Consider the following 13,566-nt stretch of genomic DNA (forward strand, 5'->3'; position numbering starts at 1 on the left):
TTGTATTGAAAGAAATAAAACGACTGTGTATTCTCATAAACCTGATTTTTTATTAGAATGATATTCTAATGAAGGAAACTATCAGAGAAAAGGTATGCCCATTATACATTTTTATAGTATTTAATTAAGGACATTTTTATATAATGTCATACACATTTTCAAATTTTGTTGCTGTTTTTCAATCTGAAGTTAGATATATACTTATTTCATACTGTAGGCATTTCTGAACTCATGGGACATTTGTACAGTTTGTCTTTATGATGTTAATATATATTTTGTTGAATTTCAGTCAGTAGATGTATCTTAGATTTTTTTGTAAAATTTGATTGACATAATTTATGATCAAGGTCTCTAAAAATTGAAAGTAAAATCTTAAGTCCAAGGCATTTTGCTTTTTATTAAAGGAAAGGGTTCAGGTGTTTGAAAACAATATAAAAGTTAAGTTGAGATTTTTATTAAATTCTGAATTTTCAAACAACTTTGAACTTTGTAAAAGGATGGAAATGTTATGATACAAATCTTAATTTGCCTTTGAACATATCATATTAAAAAAGCAGTACATAGTTCTTAAAAGAAAAAGTAGGATACAGCTAAATTGCAATAGTTCAGATTTTGTACCTCTTTTTTCATTAAGAAAATGTTATTCTTATCATGAAAATCATACCAAAGATTTAAAGTTAAAAGGTGTGTTTCTTTATTAAATTTAATATTTATAAAATGACACAATACACAGGAAGATGGCAATGCCTTAATTGTTTAAACATTGATAATAAAGATAGGAAAATATTTTTTTTAACGATAAAGATCAAGTCGGTGATCTGGAAAAACCAAGGTTTTCTCTCGACATACCTAAGATTTTTTCCATGTGATCATTTAAAGTTAATGTCATTTTAAATATGTGATTATGAAGATAGATGATTGAATTTTAAAGTTATTTTAAATTTTCAAATGATTTAATCAATCAATTATATTTAATGTAACTTATTAGGATGGGCATTGATTGTTACACGAATCATCTATATATGATTGGTAAATGTTTTAGAAGGACCAATTGTTTTTCCAATATTTTATGAGTGGGCATAAAAATTTGTATATACATGTAGCAACTATTGTTTTATGAATGACATTTTTATAACAATATCGAGAATTATGATTGGGAAAAAATATAATTCTTAAGCAAGAACCCCAAATTGTATACAAATTTGTTCATACATGTAGCAGTTATTGTTTTATGAAATTTGAATGACATTTTCATAACAATATCATGGATATTGAGAATTATCAATAGAAAATAAATATAATTCTTACGCAAGAAATCCAAATTGTATATAATGGATTGTTGAGTAAATTTGTTTTGAATACATATTATGAATGATTTACAGGTCCTAAATCTTTGAGATTTATTTCTGATTCTAAAGAAATGGTCATAAAATAGAGATTTTGATATGACATGTTGCATTCCCTTTGTACACAACAGCATGATAAAATTCTCAATATATCTATATTAAGGTCAGACTCACAGATGCATATATATATATACATATATACTTGTATGGATGACTGTTACAATTTGCCTCCACTTAAATCCATATTTATTGTAACTGTTGTACAAACACTGTTGATTTTCCTGTAATAAAGACATGAAATGAGTGACCTGGACAAACAAATCTGAAACATAGTCCTCGTAAAAGAGATGTGGCAAAATAAAGACTTATAAATTTAAGATTACATTTTGTTGTCTGTTTCTAAATTTTGAAAACATTGCTTTCACCCATAAATTTTTATCGAATGAAAAGGATGTGTCAACTACAGTTCTGACACCATATACAGCCTTCAATAATGAGAAAAATAGTGCTGTATACTCTTCTTTTTATTGTACCCCTGCACATTATAAAATTCAAGATGAAGGATTTATTCCTATGAGACAGACTGGCCAGAAAACCAATTCAATAACAAATTAGTCCTCATAGGGGATTTGTGGCAAAGACATATCTATTCTTAGAAATTTTGTTGTCTGTTTCGTAATTTCAACATCATTGTTTTCAACCTTTGTATATGATTGACTGAAAGTCTGAAAGCTTTACCAAGTAACTTAAATATATAACCCTAATAATGATAATGGAAGAACTTATTACACTCAATTTGTCTGATTTTCTATGAGAGATGTTTATTTAGTATTCAATTCTATAGGGTTATTGCATGAATATTGGGGAATATTGTCCCGAGTAGAATTTTATATTGCACGAGCTTGCGAGTGCAATATATGTTCTACGAGGGACAATATTCCCCAATATTCATGCAATAACCCTTTTATTGTATAGCAATATAATATTTAAAAGGAAAAATTGGTTTAAACTAAGATTTTGTTGTTGATGACGTCATGAATTTTGAAGATTTATTGCACTAGTGCAATATTAGAATTTATTGCACGCTAACTTTTGGTTACTTTCTGTGGGAAATATTATATTGCTATACAATAATATAAATAACTTGATGATTATTTATAAAGACCCAGAACTATAATATAAAAATTGACATTATAACGTCATAAACTCAATTAAACAAAAGTCAAGAGATCAGTCTGTATAATCCTTCTCTCTAGTGACTAAAAGATTCAGAGCCTGGAGTTTCTTAGAAAAAGGATGAAATTTGATTTGAATGACAATCTTTGGAAAGGGCCACATTGGCCTTGAGCTTCTTATACATTTAGAGATAAAGTGATTTGATAATCAAATTCATCTTAATTTATTGTTTATCTGTCAGTTGCATATTGAGATGAATTGATACAGATATTGAACTATTACAAAATTATCAAGCTTGACTGAGTTTTAATAAGACCTGTCATTCTGTGTTTAGTTTGGAGTAGATGAAAGGAGATAGCATTTATCTCAATTTATCTCCAAGGAAAATATAAACAACATTCAAACTATGTTTACATTGATCTAGAGGTTTCACATACTTTAAGACTTTCATTCATGAAAATGTCAAATTCCTTTCCTAGTGAAATCTGTCTTATTTGACTAATAAGGTATTAATTTTCACACTTTGTTGTTAGTTAATTTGATAAATAGACCCTGTCGCTTTAATTTACAGAATATTTTATGTTAATTTGATATGCGATTTGACTTACGAGGAAATTAGAATCCATATTATTAAGATAGGGATGTATATTTAGTAATTTTGACCTCATAAGATGTAAATAACACCTTTGATATAGTACACCTTGTAATACATTAAAAGGACTGTAAAATCAGTGGTTAATTTATAAACTCAGTAAGGCCAATGTTCATGGGAGACCAAAATCCTGTTTTTGATATGAAGTTAAGTCATACATATAGGGATAAAGGATTTCTTTGGTAAGAACCCTCTTTTATTTAATTTCCAGTATGCAACAAACATTCATCCCAAGTTTTCACTCTCTAGAACATCCTAAAAAAAAACTTTAATAAATATATCATTCTGGGTCTGAATCTGGTATAAGTGTCTGTTCATATGCTGTAAGTAAAATAAACTCCAATAAGTCTCACTAGAACATACATTTCATACTTTTTTTACATGAAGATTTCTTTGGTACTATAACCATGAATGTAATGCCATCTACTGATAAAATGTATTAGGAAAAGTTATGTCTTAGTACCATATTAAGTAATGCCATTTTGATATCCATATTAAACATATATTTAGTTAAAGCTTAGTTCATTTTCCTACAACCTACAAAGATTATGACATATTTATCAATATAAAAGTAAATCTATCGGGTATATGAGACAGCAACCTCAATAATCAGAACACATCTAGAGGTTACGGTACATAGACATGTGTTAACTGTTTGTACAATACATCAAGTTACCATTTCCCCTTAGTTGTAAAAGTTGTGAATACCCAAAGTGAAAGTAAGTCATTTGCTAGTTGATTGACAGGTTCAGATTGTTTTTACATGAACAATAACTCCTGTTAGAATATACAATGCATATATAAGGAAGTAGCTTGCATAATGATTAGTTAATTCATGGCATTCTTTATTAAGCACCTTATTATTTTATAGAACATAGGTCATATTTGTAAAGCTTAACTTATGTGTTTTACTTAAAACTAGTGAAACAAATGCTATAGTAGATTTTTGTTTTTTTGTTTTCTTCGTACAATTTTTATTCTAGCAAAAGTTTTCATGACCATTTCAATTATTTATTATAATCTTTCTGCTAAATTTTTAATACTTATTATTGATTTTAATTCTATTATTTTTCTATCAATATAATTATTTATGTTCATATATCTTTCATATATACGTTTTTAGTTCTTTTAAACATAACATTTTTTTTTTTTATTTCATTTTGTTTTGTGGTTAACTTAATATATTTTTATCATGTATATATGTAAAGCGCCTTAGAGTGATTTTATTGTTATATAGGGCGCTATAGAAATTTTTACTATTATTATTATTATTATAATTTGAATTATTTATGTAATTTGTTTACTTTACAAGCATTTATTTATCTTTTACTGAACTGTTACTATATTGAGACCTCAAGGGGATTTTGATTAAAGAAATGAGGAACCTGCAGTTTCTGATAAAAAAATGTATTTTTGGTGATAGTAAACATTGACTTACAGACACAATTCATGTCAAAATTTATCTCTATGATACAATAAGTGGACTACTATTATGTAAAATTTTAATACAAATGCATTTCAAGGGGTCTTAACAAACTTTAAAAAAGATAGGTTGGTCTATCGTACTTGTGAATATATTTAGGATAACCAGTTGGCTATATGGTCTCCCAAAACAGTAATGACAATCTTCCTCAACCTAATCTTTAACTTAGAGGCAAACTTTATTATAATATAAATATTTATTTCTCCAGGGTGATTGTATGTACTACTGGACCCATACAGAAGTACCTGTAACAAAACAACAAAATGAGATCGGTAAACTTACACCCTCGTGGCCCCCACCACAATATCTGAGTGAAGAAGATATAAAGGCAGGACGTAAATTTACAGAGGCTGGTAGGTAGCTTTTCTTAAGAAACCTTTGGTATTATAAAAAAGGAAGATGTAGTATGATTGCCAATGAGACTACTCACCACAAGAAACCGTCTGACACAGAAATACTCTTTATAAAAATCTCAGTAGTATAGTCTTTTGCTGTAATATGGCATAGGACAAACATCAATCTATCAATCATTATTATAAAATAATAATAATAATAATAATAAATTCTTTATTTAAAGAGGGTAAACACAGTTAGTTACAATTACTAATCTTCCCTGAGGCCCTCATATACATGTATGCAATACAAGTAAAAACAAAATGATAATAATAAGAGAAAAAAGCAAACATACAAAATTCTCTTGTTAGTCATAAATAATGCAGTGTGCTATTCAAATTTTTTTGGACTTATAGGATTTCCGAAATCTCCCCTGCGGTTTGTTGCTTAACTCCTTTAGCTATACAGTAAAGAAATTTTTTTATATAGAACCATTTGATTTTATATTTTTGAGCAGACATTTATTATCAATTGTTTCAAACAATTAAATTTGTTTTGACTTTTCTAAATAATACCTGTATACTAAGGGTAAAATTAGTCCTCTTTTGTTTTGTTTTATAGACCAGCAAGCCATGTTGGTACATGTGAGAAATGAATATAAAACAGAGCTGGATAAAGTTGAGGTTAGTATTTTAAAACAGCTAATCTCTAAAAGTATGGAGAGCTATTCGAGTAAACAAAATGATTTGGGTAGAGGCCATCATAATACCACCATTGGGCCTTTTTTTTTTTAATTAGTTGGTTTACGGACAACTAGTGTCAAAGGTTAGGGTCGGAGGAGGTAAAAAAAATAAAAATAAAATAGCAATCTTAGATTTTTTTTTGTTCACGTATAACTGTTCTGAAAAATTTGAGTTGGAGGGAAAAAAAAAAAAAAATGCTGTTCATTCATGACATTACAGGGGTTGAGGAGGAGAAATAGTTTAGCTCTTATCTTGATATGCTTTGCATTTGATGGATGGATGGTCAATTGTTGTTTAATGTCTAGTGGCTAATCAGATGCATAATTAGGATGAGAATATGATAATGAGAAATGAAATGCTAAACTGACACACTGAGCCAGAATTTAAATGTGGTAGCTCACAAGGTAACAGTTCCCCCAAAGATATGTTACCTTACCCAAACACATTATTCTGACTCCTTTAATAATTGCAATTGCAGCGTGCTTGGCGAAGAAGCAGCAGATACCTGGAGGTGCTCCTTCATTTACATCAACAAATATAATTTTTGCCCCAAAGGACGCAAGCACTTCTACGGGTGTACTGGTAGGGGTGTCTGCCCTAGTTTTGTTTGGTGGCGAAACTGTTTGTACCTTGACAATGGCAACATTTTCATCAGCCATATTGTCGAATATGGCATCGCCGATTGTTTGCTTAGGTTTGCATTTGATAAAAGTGCTCTCAGTACGTTGACCATCAAAGTTAATATTCAACTGAAAGTAGATGAAGCCGTCAGACTCCATGGTCCTCCCTCGTTGGGTTTTTATACGACCGCAAATTTTGAAAAAATTTTCGTCGTATATTGCTATCACGTTGGCGTCTGCGTCGTCGTCGTCGTCGTCGTCGTCGTCCGGCGTCCGAATACTTTTAGTTTTCGCACTCTAACTTTAGTAAAAGTGAATGGAAATCTATGAAATTTTAACACAAGGTTTATGACCACAAAAGGAAGGTTGGTATTGATTTTGGGAGTTTTGGTCCCAACATTTTAGGAATTAGGGGCCAAAAAGGGCCCAAATAAGCATTTTCTTGGTTTTCGCACTATAACTTTAGTTTAAGTTTATAGAAATCTATGAAATTTTGACACAAGGTTTATGACCACAAAAGAACGGTTGGGATTGATTTTGGGAGTTTTGGTCTCAACAGTTTAGGAATTAGGGGCCAAAAAAGGGCCCAAATAAGCATTATTCTTGGTTTTCGCACAATAACATTAGTTTAAGTAAATAGAAATCAATGAAATTTAAACACAATGTTAATGACTACAAAAGGAAGGTTGGTATTGATTTTGGGAGTTTAGGTCCCAACAGTTTAGGAATTAGGGGCCAAAAAGGGACCCAAATAAGCATTTTTCTTGGTTTTCGCACCATAACGTTAGTATAAGTAAATAGAAATCTATGAAATTTAAACACAAGGTTTATGACCATAAAAGAAAGGTTGGGTTTGATTTTGGGAGTTTTGGTCCCAACATAATAAGGGGCCCAAAGGGTCCAAAATTAAACTTTTGTTTGATTTCATCAAAATTGAATAATTGGGGTTCTTTGATATGCTGAATCTAACTGTCATGACTGTGTATGTAGATTCTTAACTTTTGGTCCCGTTTTCAAATTGGTCTACATTAAGGTCCAAAGGGTCCAAAATTAAACTTAGTTTGATTTTGACAAAAAATGAATCAGTTAGGTTCTTTGATATGCTGAATCTAAAAATGTACTTAGATTCTTGATTATTGGCCCAGTTTTCAAGTTGGTCCAAATCGGGGTCCAAAATTAAACTTTGTTTGATTTCATCAAAAATTGAATAAATGGGGTTCTTTGATATTCCAAATCTAACTGTGTATGTAGATTCTTCATCTTTGGTCCTGTTTTCAAATTGGTCTACACTAAAGTCCAAAGGGTCCAGAATTAAACTTAGTCTGATTTTAACAAAAATTGAAATCTTGAAGTTCTTTGATATGCTGAATCCAAAAATGTACTTAGATTTTTTATTATGGGCCCAGTTTTCAAGTTGGTCCAAATCAGGATCTAAAATTATTATATTAAGTATTGTGTAATAGCAAGTCTTTTCAATTGCACAGTATTGCGCAATGGCAAGAAATATCTAATTGCACAATATTGTGAAATATCAAATTTTTTTTTAATTAGAGTTATCTTTCTTTGTCCAGAATAGTAAGCAAGAAATATCTAATTGCAAAATATTGTGCAATAGCAAGATTTTTTTTTAATTGGAGTTATCTTTCTTTGTCCAGAATCAACTTAAATCTTTGTTATATACAATATACAATGTATATTCACTTTTTACTACCAACTGATAAATTAAAATAATCTTTACCATTCAGTGATAACAAGCAGTTTTTTTACATCTTAATATTTTATGATGTATTTAAATGAGTAGTTATTGTTGCAAACTCCATTAGAAATTTTAATTGAGATTAGTTTTGGAATAAGGGAAAGGGGGGTGTGATTAAAAAAATTGGGTTCAATTTTTCTCATTTGAAATTTCATAAATAAAAAAGAAAATTTCTTCAAACATTTTTTTGAGAGGATTAATATTCAACAGCATAGTGAATTGCTCTAAGAGAAACAAAAATTTTAAGTTCATTAGAACACATTCATTCTGTGTCAGAAACCTATGCTGTGTCAACTATTTAATCACAATCCAAATTTAGAGCTGAATCCAGCTTGAATGTTGTGTCCATACTTGCCCTAACCGTTCAGGGTTCAACCTCTGCGGTCGTATAAAGCTACGCCCTGCGGAGCATCTGGTTGAATTTGTCTGCGTCATTTCGAAGCTTTTCAAAATACGCAGTTCACTACAAACGCTTTATTGACACAGACAAATCGTTTTGGAACGCCTCGGATTTTTTTATTCACAGCACTCGAAAAATCGGGTCGGCGGAATAAAAAACAACACGAAATCAAAATTTTAATTTTATTTCACTTTTAAACAAAATCGGGTCGGCGGATCCGTAAACCAACTAATTAAAAAAAAAAGGCCTTGCATATAAAAAAAAGTAGTGTTCATCACATTTTAATTATATTACTATCTTTTGAAATATGAAAGCTTCGATATTAAATATGCATGATCATATAGTTCTACATGTTCTTAGTGCATACAAAATTTTATAAATATCTGAAATATCAGCTGATAACATACACTTTTGCATGAATTGAAACTCATCGGATATTATTTTTTAAATTTTGTTATTGTTATTGTTTTCCACTTTGAAGCAAAACTATGGGGAGACCATAAACATTGTCTTTATGTTTTTTACACTTTAAACTGAACAAGACCAAGTTAAACACAAGAATTGATAAAGTTTTCACTGTTTACTAGAATAATTTTATATTATTGATCAATTACATTTTACAAAACTATACAGGTAGGACACCAAAATGTATTAGACCACTGTAGAGAGGAATATCAAAGTAGACTACAAAACTGTGTAGAAAAAATAGCTCTCCTTGAACAGGAAGTTGCACGGTATAAAAAACTAGCTGGCATAGAGGAACATTCACAATCTGCTTTATCTGATGCAAATGCTGCTGAAAAAGAGGCTGGTCATGTGACAAATGGTTACTATGACAGCCAAGGACAATTATGTGTAGCAGTGACAGGGACACCACATTTGCAGCACACTTTGGCTGCTGTTACACCAGAGTGTATTTATGGATTAGTACCTACAATACCTGAAGAAAATGGGGAGGAGGGGGACATGCCTGTTGAGAAATTAAAATTTTCTCCTGAACATATAGGAGTACCAACAATACCAGTGCCACCACCACCTCCACCTCCAGGAATACCTCCTCCTCCACCTCCTCCGTGTCCAGCTCCACCAATACCAGGAGCACCTCCACCACCACCTGGACCCCCTGGAGCTCCACCAGCACCTGGAATGCTTCAGAGAAGAGGTAAATGATAATAAATTTAATACTCATGTTATTGATGTAAATTATTTTTAAGACATCTTTAGTTATACTTTAAGGGTTTTGATTTAAAGAAAATGGACATTTACACAAAGATTTGTTAAATTTGATGATTAGGCAGTATTTACTTATTTAAATTTCATTGATCTTTTTTCATTGAAATTTAAATCATTCAGAACAGGGATGTTACTATTTTTGTGCCACAAAAAATACTTATCCATGGCCAGCATAATTGGTGAAGAGAAGGATGTTCATTGTTCTAGACTTACACCAAAAGTTTCCACACTACATATTTCTCCATGATTTTCAATTCCTGTGGCATTTAAAAGCCCATTTCACATCCCCTATTCATTTGATGTTACTGTTTCAATTTTTTTGTTGCATCAAAGTAATACAAATTATCCTTATATGTTGGTTGAAGAGTATCCCACTTTTAATGATAAGGATTCCTCAATATACATATATGTTTCTAGAGTGTAACCCAGTAACAGATAGAGAGATGGAAGAAGGGATAATTGGCATTTTAAGGAAACCTTTATTGCTCCCTACAGTTGCCAACTGCAAATGGATATTTCCAACTTGTAGTAAATAAATTTGCTACACATGTTACTAGAATGTAGTCACTCAGCACTTTTTCTCAGTTTTAGTTTTACAGGAATAAGTCTGAAGTTCAAATACTTATTCTTTTAATAAGTTCTTTATATATATATCTCAGTACATGGTACAGAGATTAATGTGCTGCACAATATATATTTTCTACAATGAAAATTTTATCATAAAATTTTTGTCACTGAATTTCACACATTTAACTCACTACCCTATCCAGGGAATGTTTTTAGAAGTGTGTATTAACTTTTTATTGTGTAAGCTAACACTTTGAAATGTAATAAATGTGATTTTGTATTTACTAGTTTAGAAAGTAAAAAGTTTGAAAACAATAGCATTTCATTGTAAAAACAAATTTTCCACATTAAGTGATGTAATTTTGAGGTTAAAACATTAATTTAGCTCATGACTTTCTAAAGGCATCCTTTTGAAAAGATTAAGGATAATGGTATTGAAAGTGTTAAAAAAAGAATTTGAAAGGTAAAGCAAAATTTAGCAAAATTCATAGATTTCTTCAAAGACTATTTACCAGTCATAGGTGCTCAATTTTAACAGCTGATTAAGAAGAAACTAGGATTTGGTTTTTTAAACAAGCCTAATAGACTTATTTTAGGACTGTTTATATTCGTAATAATTTTGATAAATAAACAATGTTTTGCAGGTTCTTTGAAGCCATTGATCAGTACCAAGTCTCCAATGAAACCTCTGTTCTGGAACAGAATTGTTGTTAATGAAATAAAGTCACCCAAACATAAAGAGTAAGTAAAATTTACATCTCAAACTTGAAGGTAAAGAATATCTCATAAACACACAAATTAAAGATTTCAGCACAGAAAAACCATTTTATTATGTTTTAGATCATTTGGTTCAATTTTTCTAAAAGAGAGTCCCATTATTTTTAATGAAAAAGAAGACACTCTGTTCGATAGGCCATGCATAAGTCCTCAAAAAGCCATCTGCTATCCAAAATGCACAAAACTAATTTATCAAGTAAACGGCTAGCAGTGATAGCAGAAGAGTGGTTCAATTCCATTAAATGTGAAAACAATACTAATCCTTGTTGTTGTGACCCCGACCTTCAGTAAAAAAATAAACCCAGTTAAAAATTTAAAAAAAAAGTGTTTTTTTCAAATTACCCACCTTACATTAGTGAAAAATGGAGAACACTGTGATAAGTCTCTATCTCAAAATCTGATGGTGTAAGCTAGGACTCGTCTGTTACTGTTAATTCACTTAAAGTAATATAAATTGTATAGCACCATCATTCAAAACAATTCAATTTTTGTCTTAATAGAAATAAGAATCTTTACTTTTGATTGGATGACAGACACTGAAAGCAATAATGAGGCATTCAAATATAACATTCTATTTCTCAATAAAATTCTGAAAAAAAACAGCTTTGTTATTGTTGTATGTCAATTCAGAAGTACTTTCTGCAAAATGAAGAAATTAAAAAAAAAATTGAATTGGCCTATAAAGTAATAATTTCTCTTTCGCCAAGCGTGATGCAAAAGAAATTCCTTTTCTTTGACTTTTGTGTTAGTACAATGTATGTAAATGATTGAAATAACAACCATGTTACAGGTACGCCAATGCCAGACTTGTTTGGGAGGAAATAGATGAAGCTAGAATTAATTTTGATGAAGTGGATGAGCTGTTTTCTAAAGTGCCAATTGATAATACCAGAAAGTCTCGTCTTACCAAAAGTAAATCACCGCCAAAACAGGTTTGTGATATTCTTTAGGAGAATTACTGTAGCCATTTTATTTTTGTGAGCTATATATTTTTTGTGACTTTTGTGAGTAGAATATTAATGCGAATATAAATCGTCTAGAAAATGTAAATTTTTTATCTTTCCTTATTCAACTGCTTCAAATGAATTTGAAAATTACAAATGATGTAAAAAGGGATAGAAAGGGGTTAACCCAAAATAAAGTATCCACAAAAAATAAATTGGTTTAAAAAAAGAACATTTTAATATCTTTTCTACATAACCGAACATGGAATGTTGAAACACATAGTATCTGCATTCTTTAGTATAAAAATGGCGAACAAAATGGTGAATAGGTGTGGCTTTACATAAATATTTCTTATTGACAGTTTCTCAGTAACGTTAATAATATCAATGATACCTAAAAAATTTGGGCTAATGTATTGCCGTTTTTGAAATTGGGTTGTTTTGCAGACAAAAGTCTTTTGAATCTAAAGTAAAATGTGCTAAATCAAGTTGTGCCACATTTATATTTTGATTTCTGTGTAAATACTGGCAGATTTTATTCTGTTAATAGAAACAACTTCTTCAAAGAATGAGTGGCTGGTAAATAATTATACCCCACGCAACGAAGTTGCGGACGGTATAATGTTTTTGACCTGTCTGTCCGTCCGTCTGTCCTGTTTCTTGTCATCGCAACTCCTCTCAAACCACACAACAGACTTTCACAGAATCTTTTTAGATTAAAAGGACCTATTATGTAGTTGTACATATCGACAGGAAATTACGATTCATTTTTTTTTTCTAGGCGTTATGCCCCTTGAACTTATTTGCTTCAATGTACTACTGCAACAGTTTGTCATCGCAACTCCTCTGGAACTACATAACAGAATTTCATGAAACCTTTTAAGATAATAAGGACATACTATGTAGATGTGCATATCGACAGGAAATTACGATTCATTTTTTTTTCTAGGCGTTACGCCCCTTGAACTTATTTGCTTCAATGTACTACTGCAACAGTTTGTCATCGCAACTCCTCTGGAACTACACAACAGAATTTCATGAAACCTTTTAAGATAATAAGGACATACTATGTAGATGTGCATATCGACAGGAAATTACGATTCATTTTTTTTTCTAGGCGTTATGCCCCTTGAACTTATTTGCTTCAATGTACTACTGCAACAGTTTGTCATCGCAACTCCTCTGGAACTACACAACAGAATTTCATGAAACCTTTCAAGATAATAAGGACATACTATGTAGATGTGCATATTGACAGGAAATTGTCGTCGTCATCCGTCGTCGTTAACTTTTACAAAAATCTTTTCCTCTGAAACTACTGGGCCAAATTAAACCAAACTTGGCCACAATCATCATTGGGGTATCTAGTTTAAAAAATGTGTGACGTGACCCGGCCAACCATCCAAGATGGCTGCCATGGCTAAAAATAGAAGATAGGGGTAAAATGCAGTTTTTGTCTTATAACTCAAAAACCAAAGCATTTAGAGCAAATCTGACATGAAGTAAAATTGTTTATCAGGTCAACATCTTTCTGCC

The 13,566-nt window shown here is 30.8% G+C and overlaps 1 protein-coding gene across 1 annotated transcript in view; it reads left to right on the forward strand.

The window, feature by feature from the left end:
- LOC139516440 (formin-J-like) overlaps positions 1 to 13,566 on the forward strand; it is a 40,268-nt gene that overhangs the window by 11,645 nt on the left and 15,057 nt on the right. The window contains exons 4-8 of the mRNA XM_071306554.1: positions 4,866 to 5,010; positions 5,612 to 5,673; positions 9,143 to 9,671; positions 10,954 to 11,050; positions 11,877 to 12,018. Of these exons, the coding sequence (XP_071162655.1) occupies positions 4,866 to 5,010; positions 5,612 to 5,673; positions 9,143 to 9,671; positions 10,954 to 11,050; positions 11,877 to 12,018 (975 nt within the window). The remainder of the gene's footprint in view (positions 1 to 4,865; positions 5,011 to 5,611; positions 5,674 to 9,142; positions 9,672 to 10,953; positions 11,051 to 11,876; positions 12,019 to 13,566) is intronic.

The sequence above is a fragment of the Mytilus edulis genome, chromosome 3 (assembly GCF_963676685.1).
Source record: "Mytilus edulis chromosome 3, xbMytEdul2.2, whole genome shotgun sequence".
NCBI lineage: Eukaryota > Metazoa > Mollusca > Bivalvia > Mytilida > Mytilidae > Mytilus > Mytilus edulis.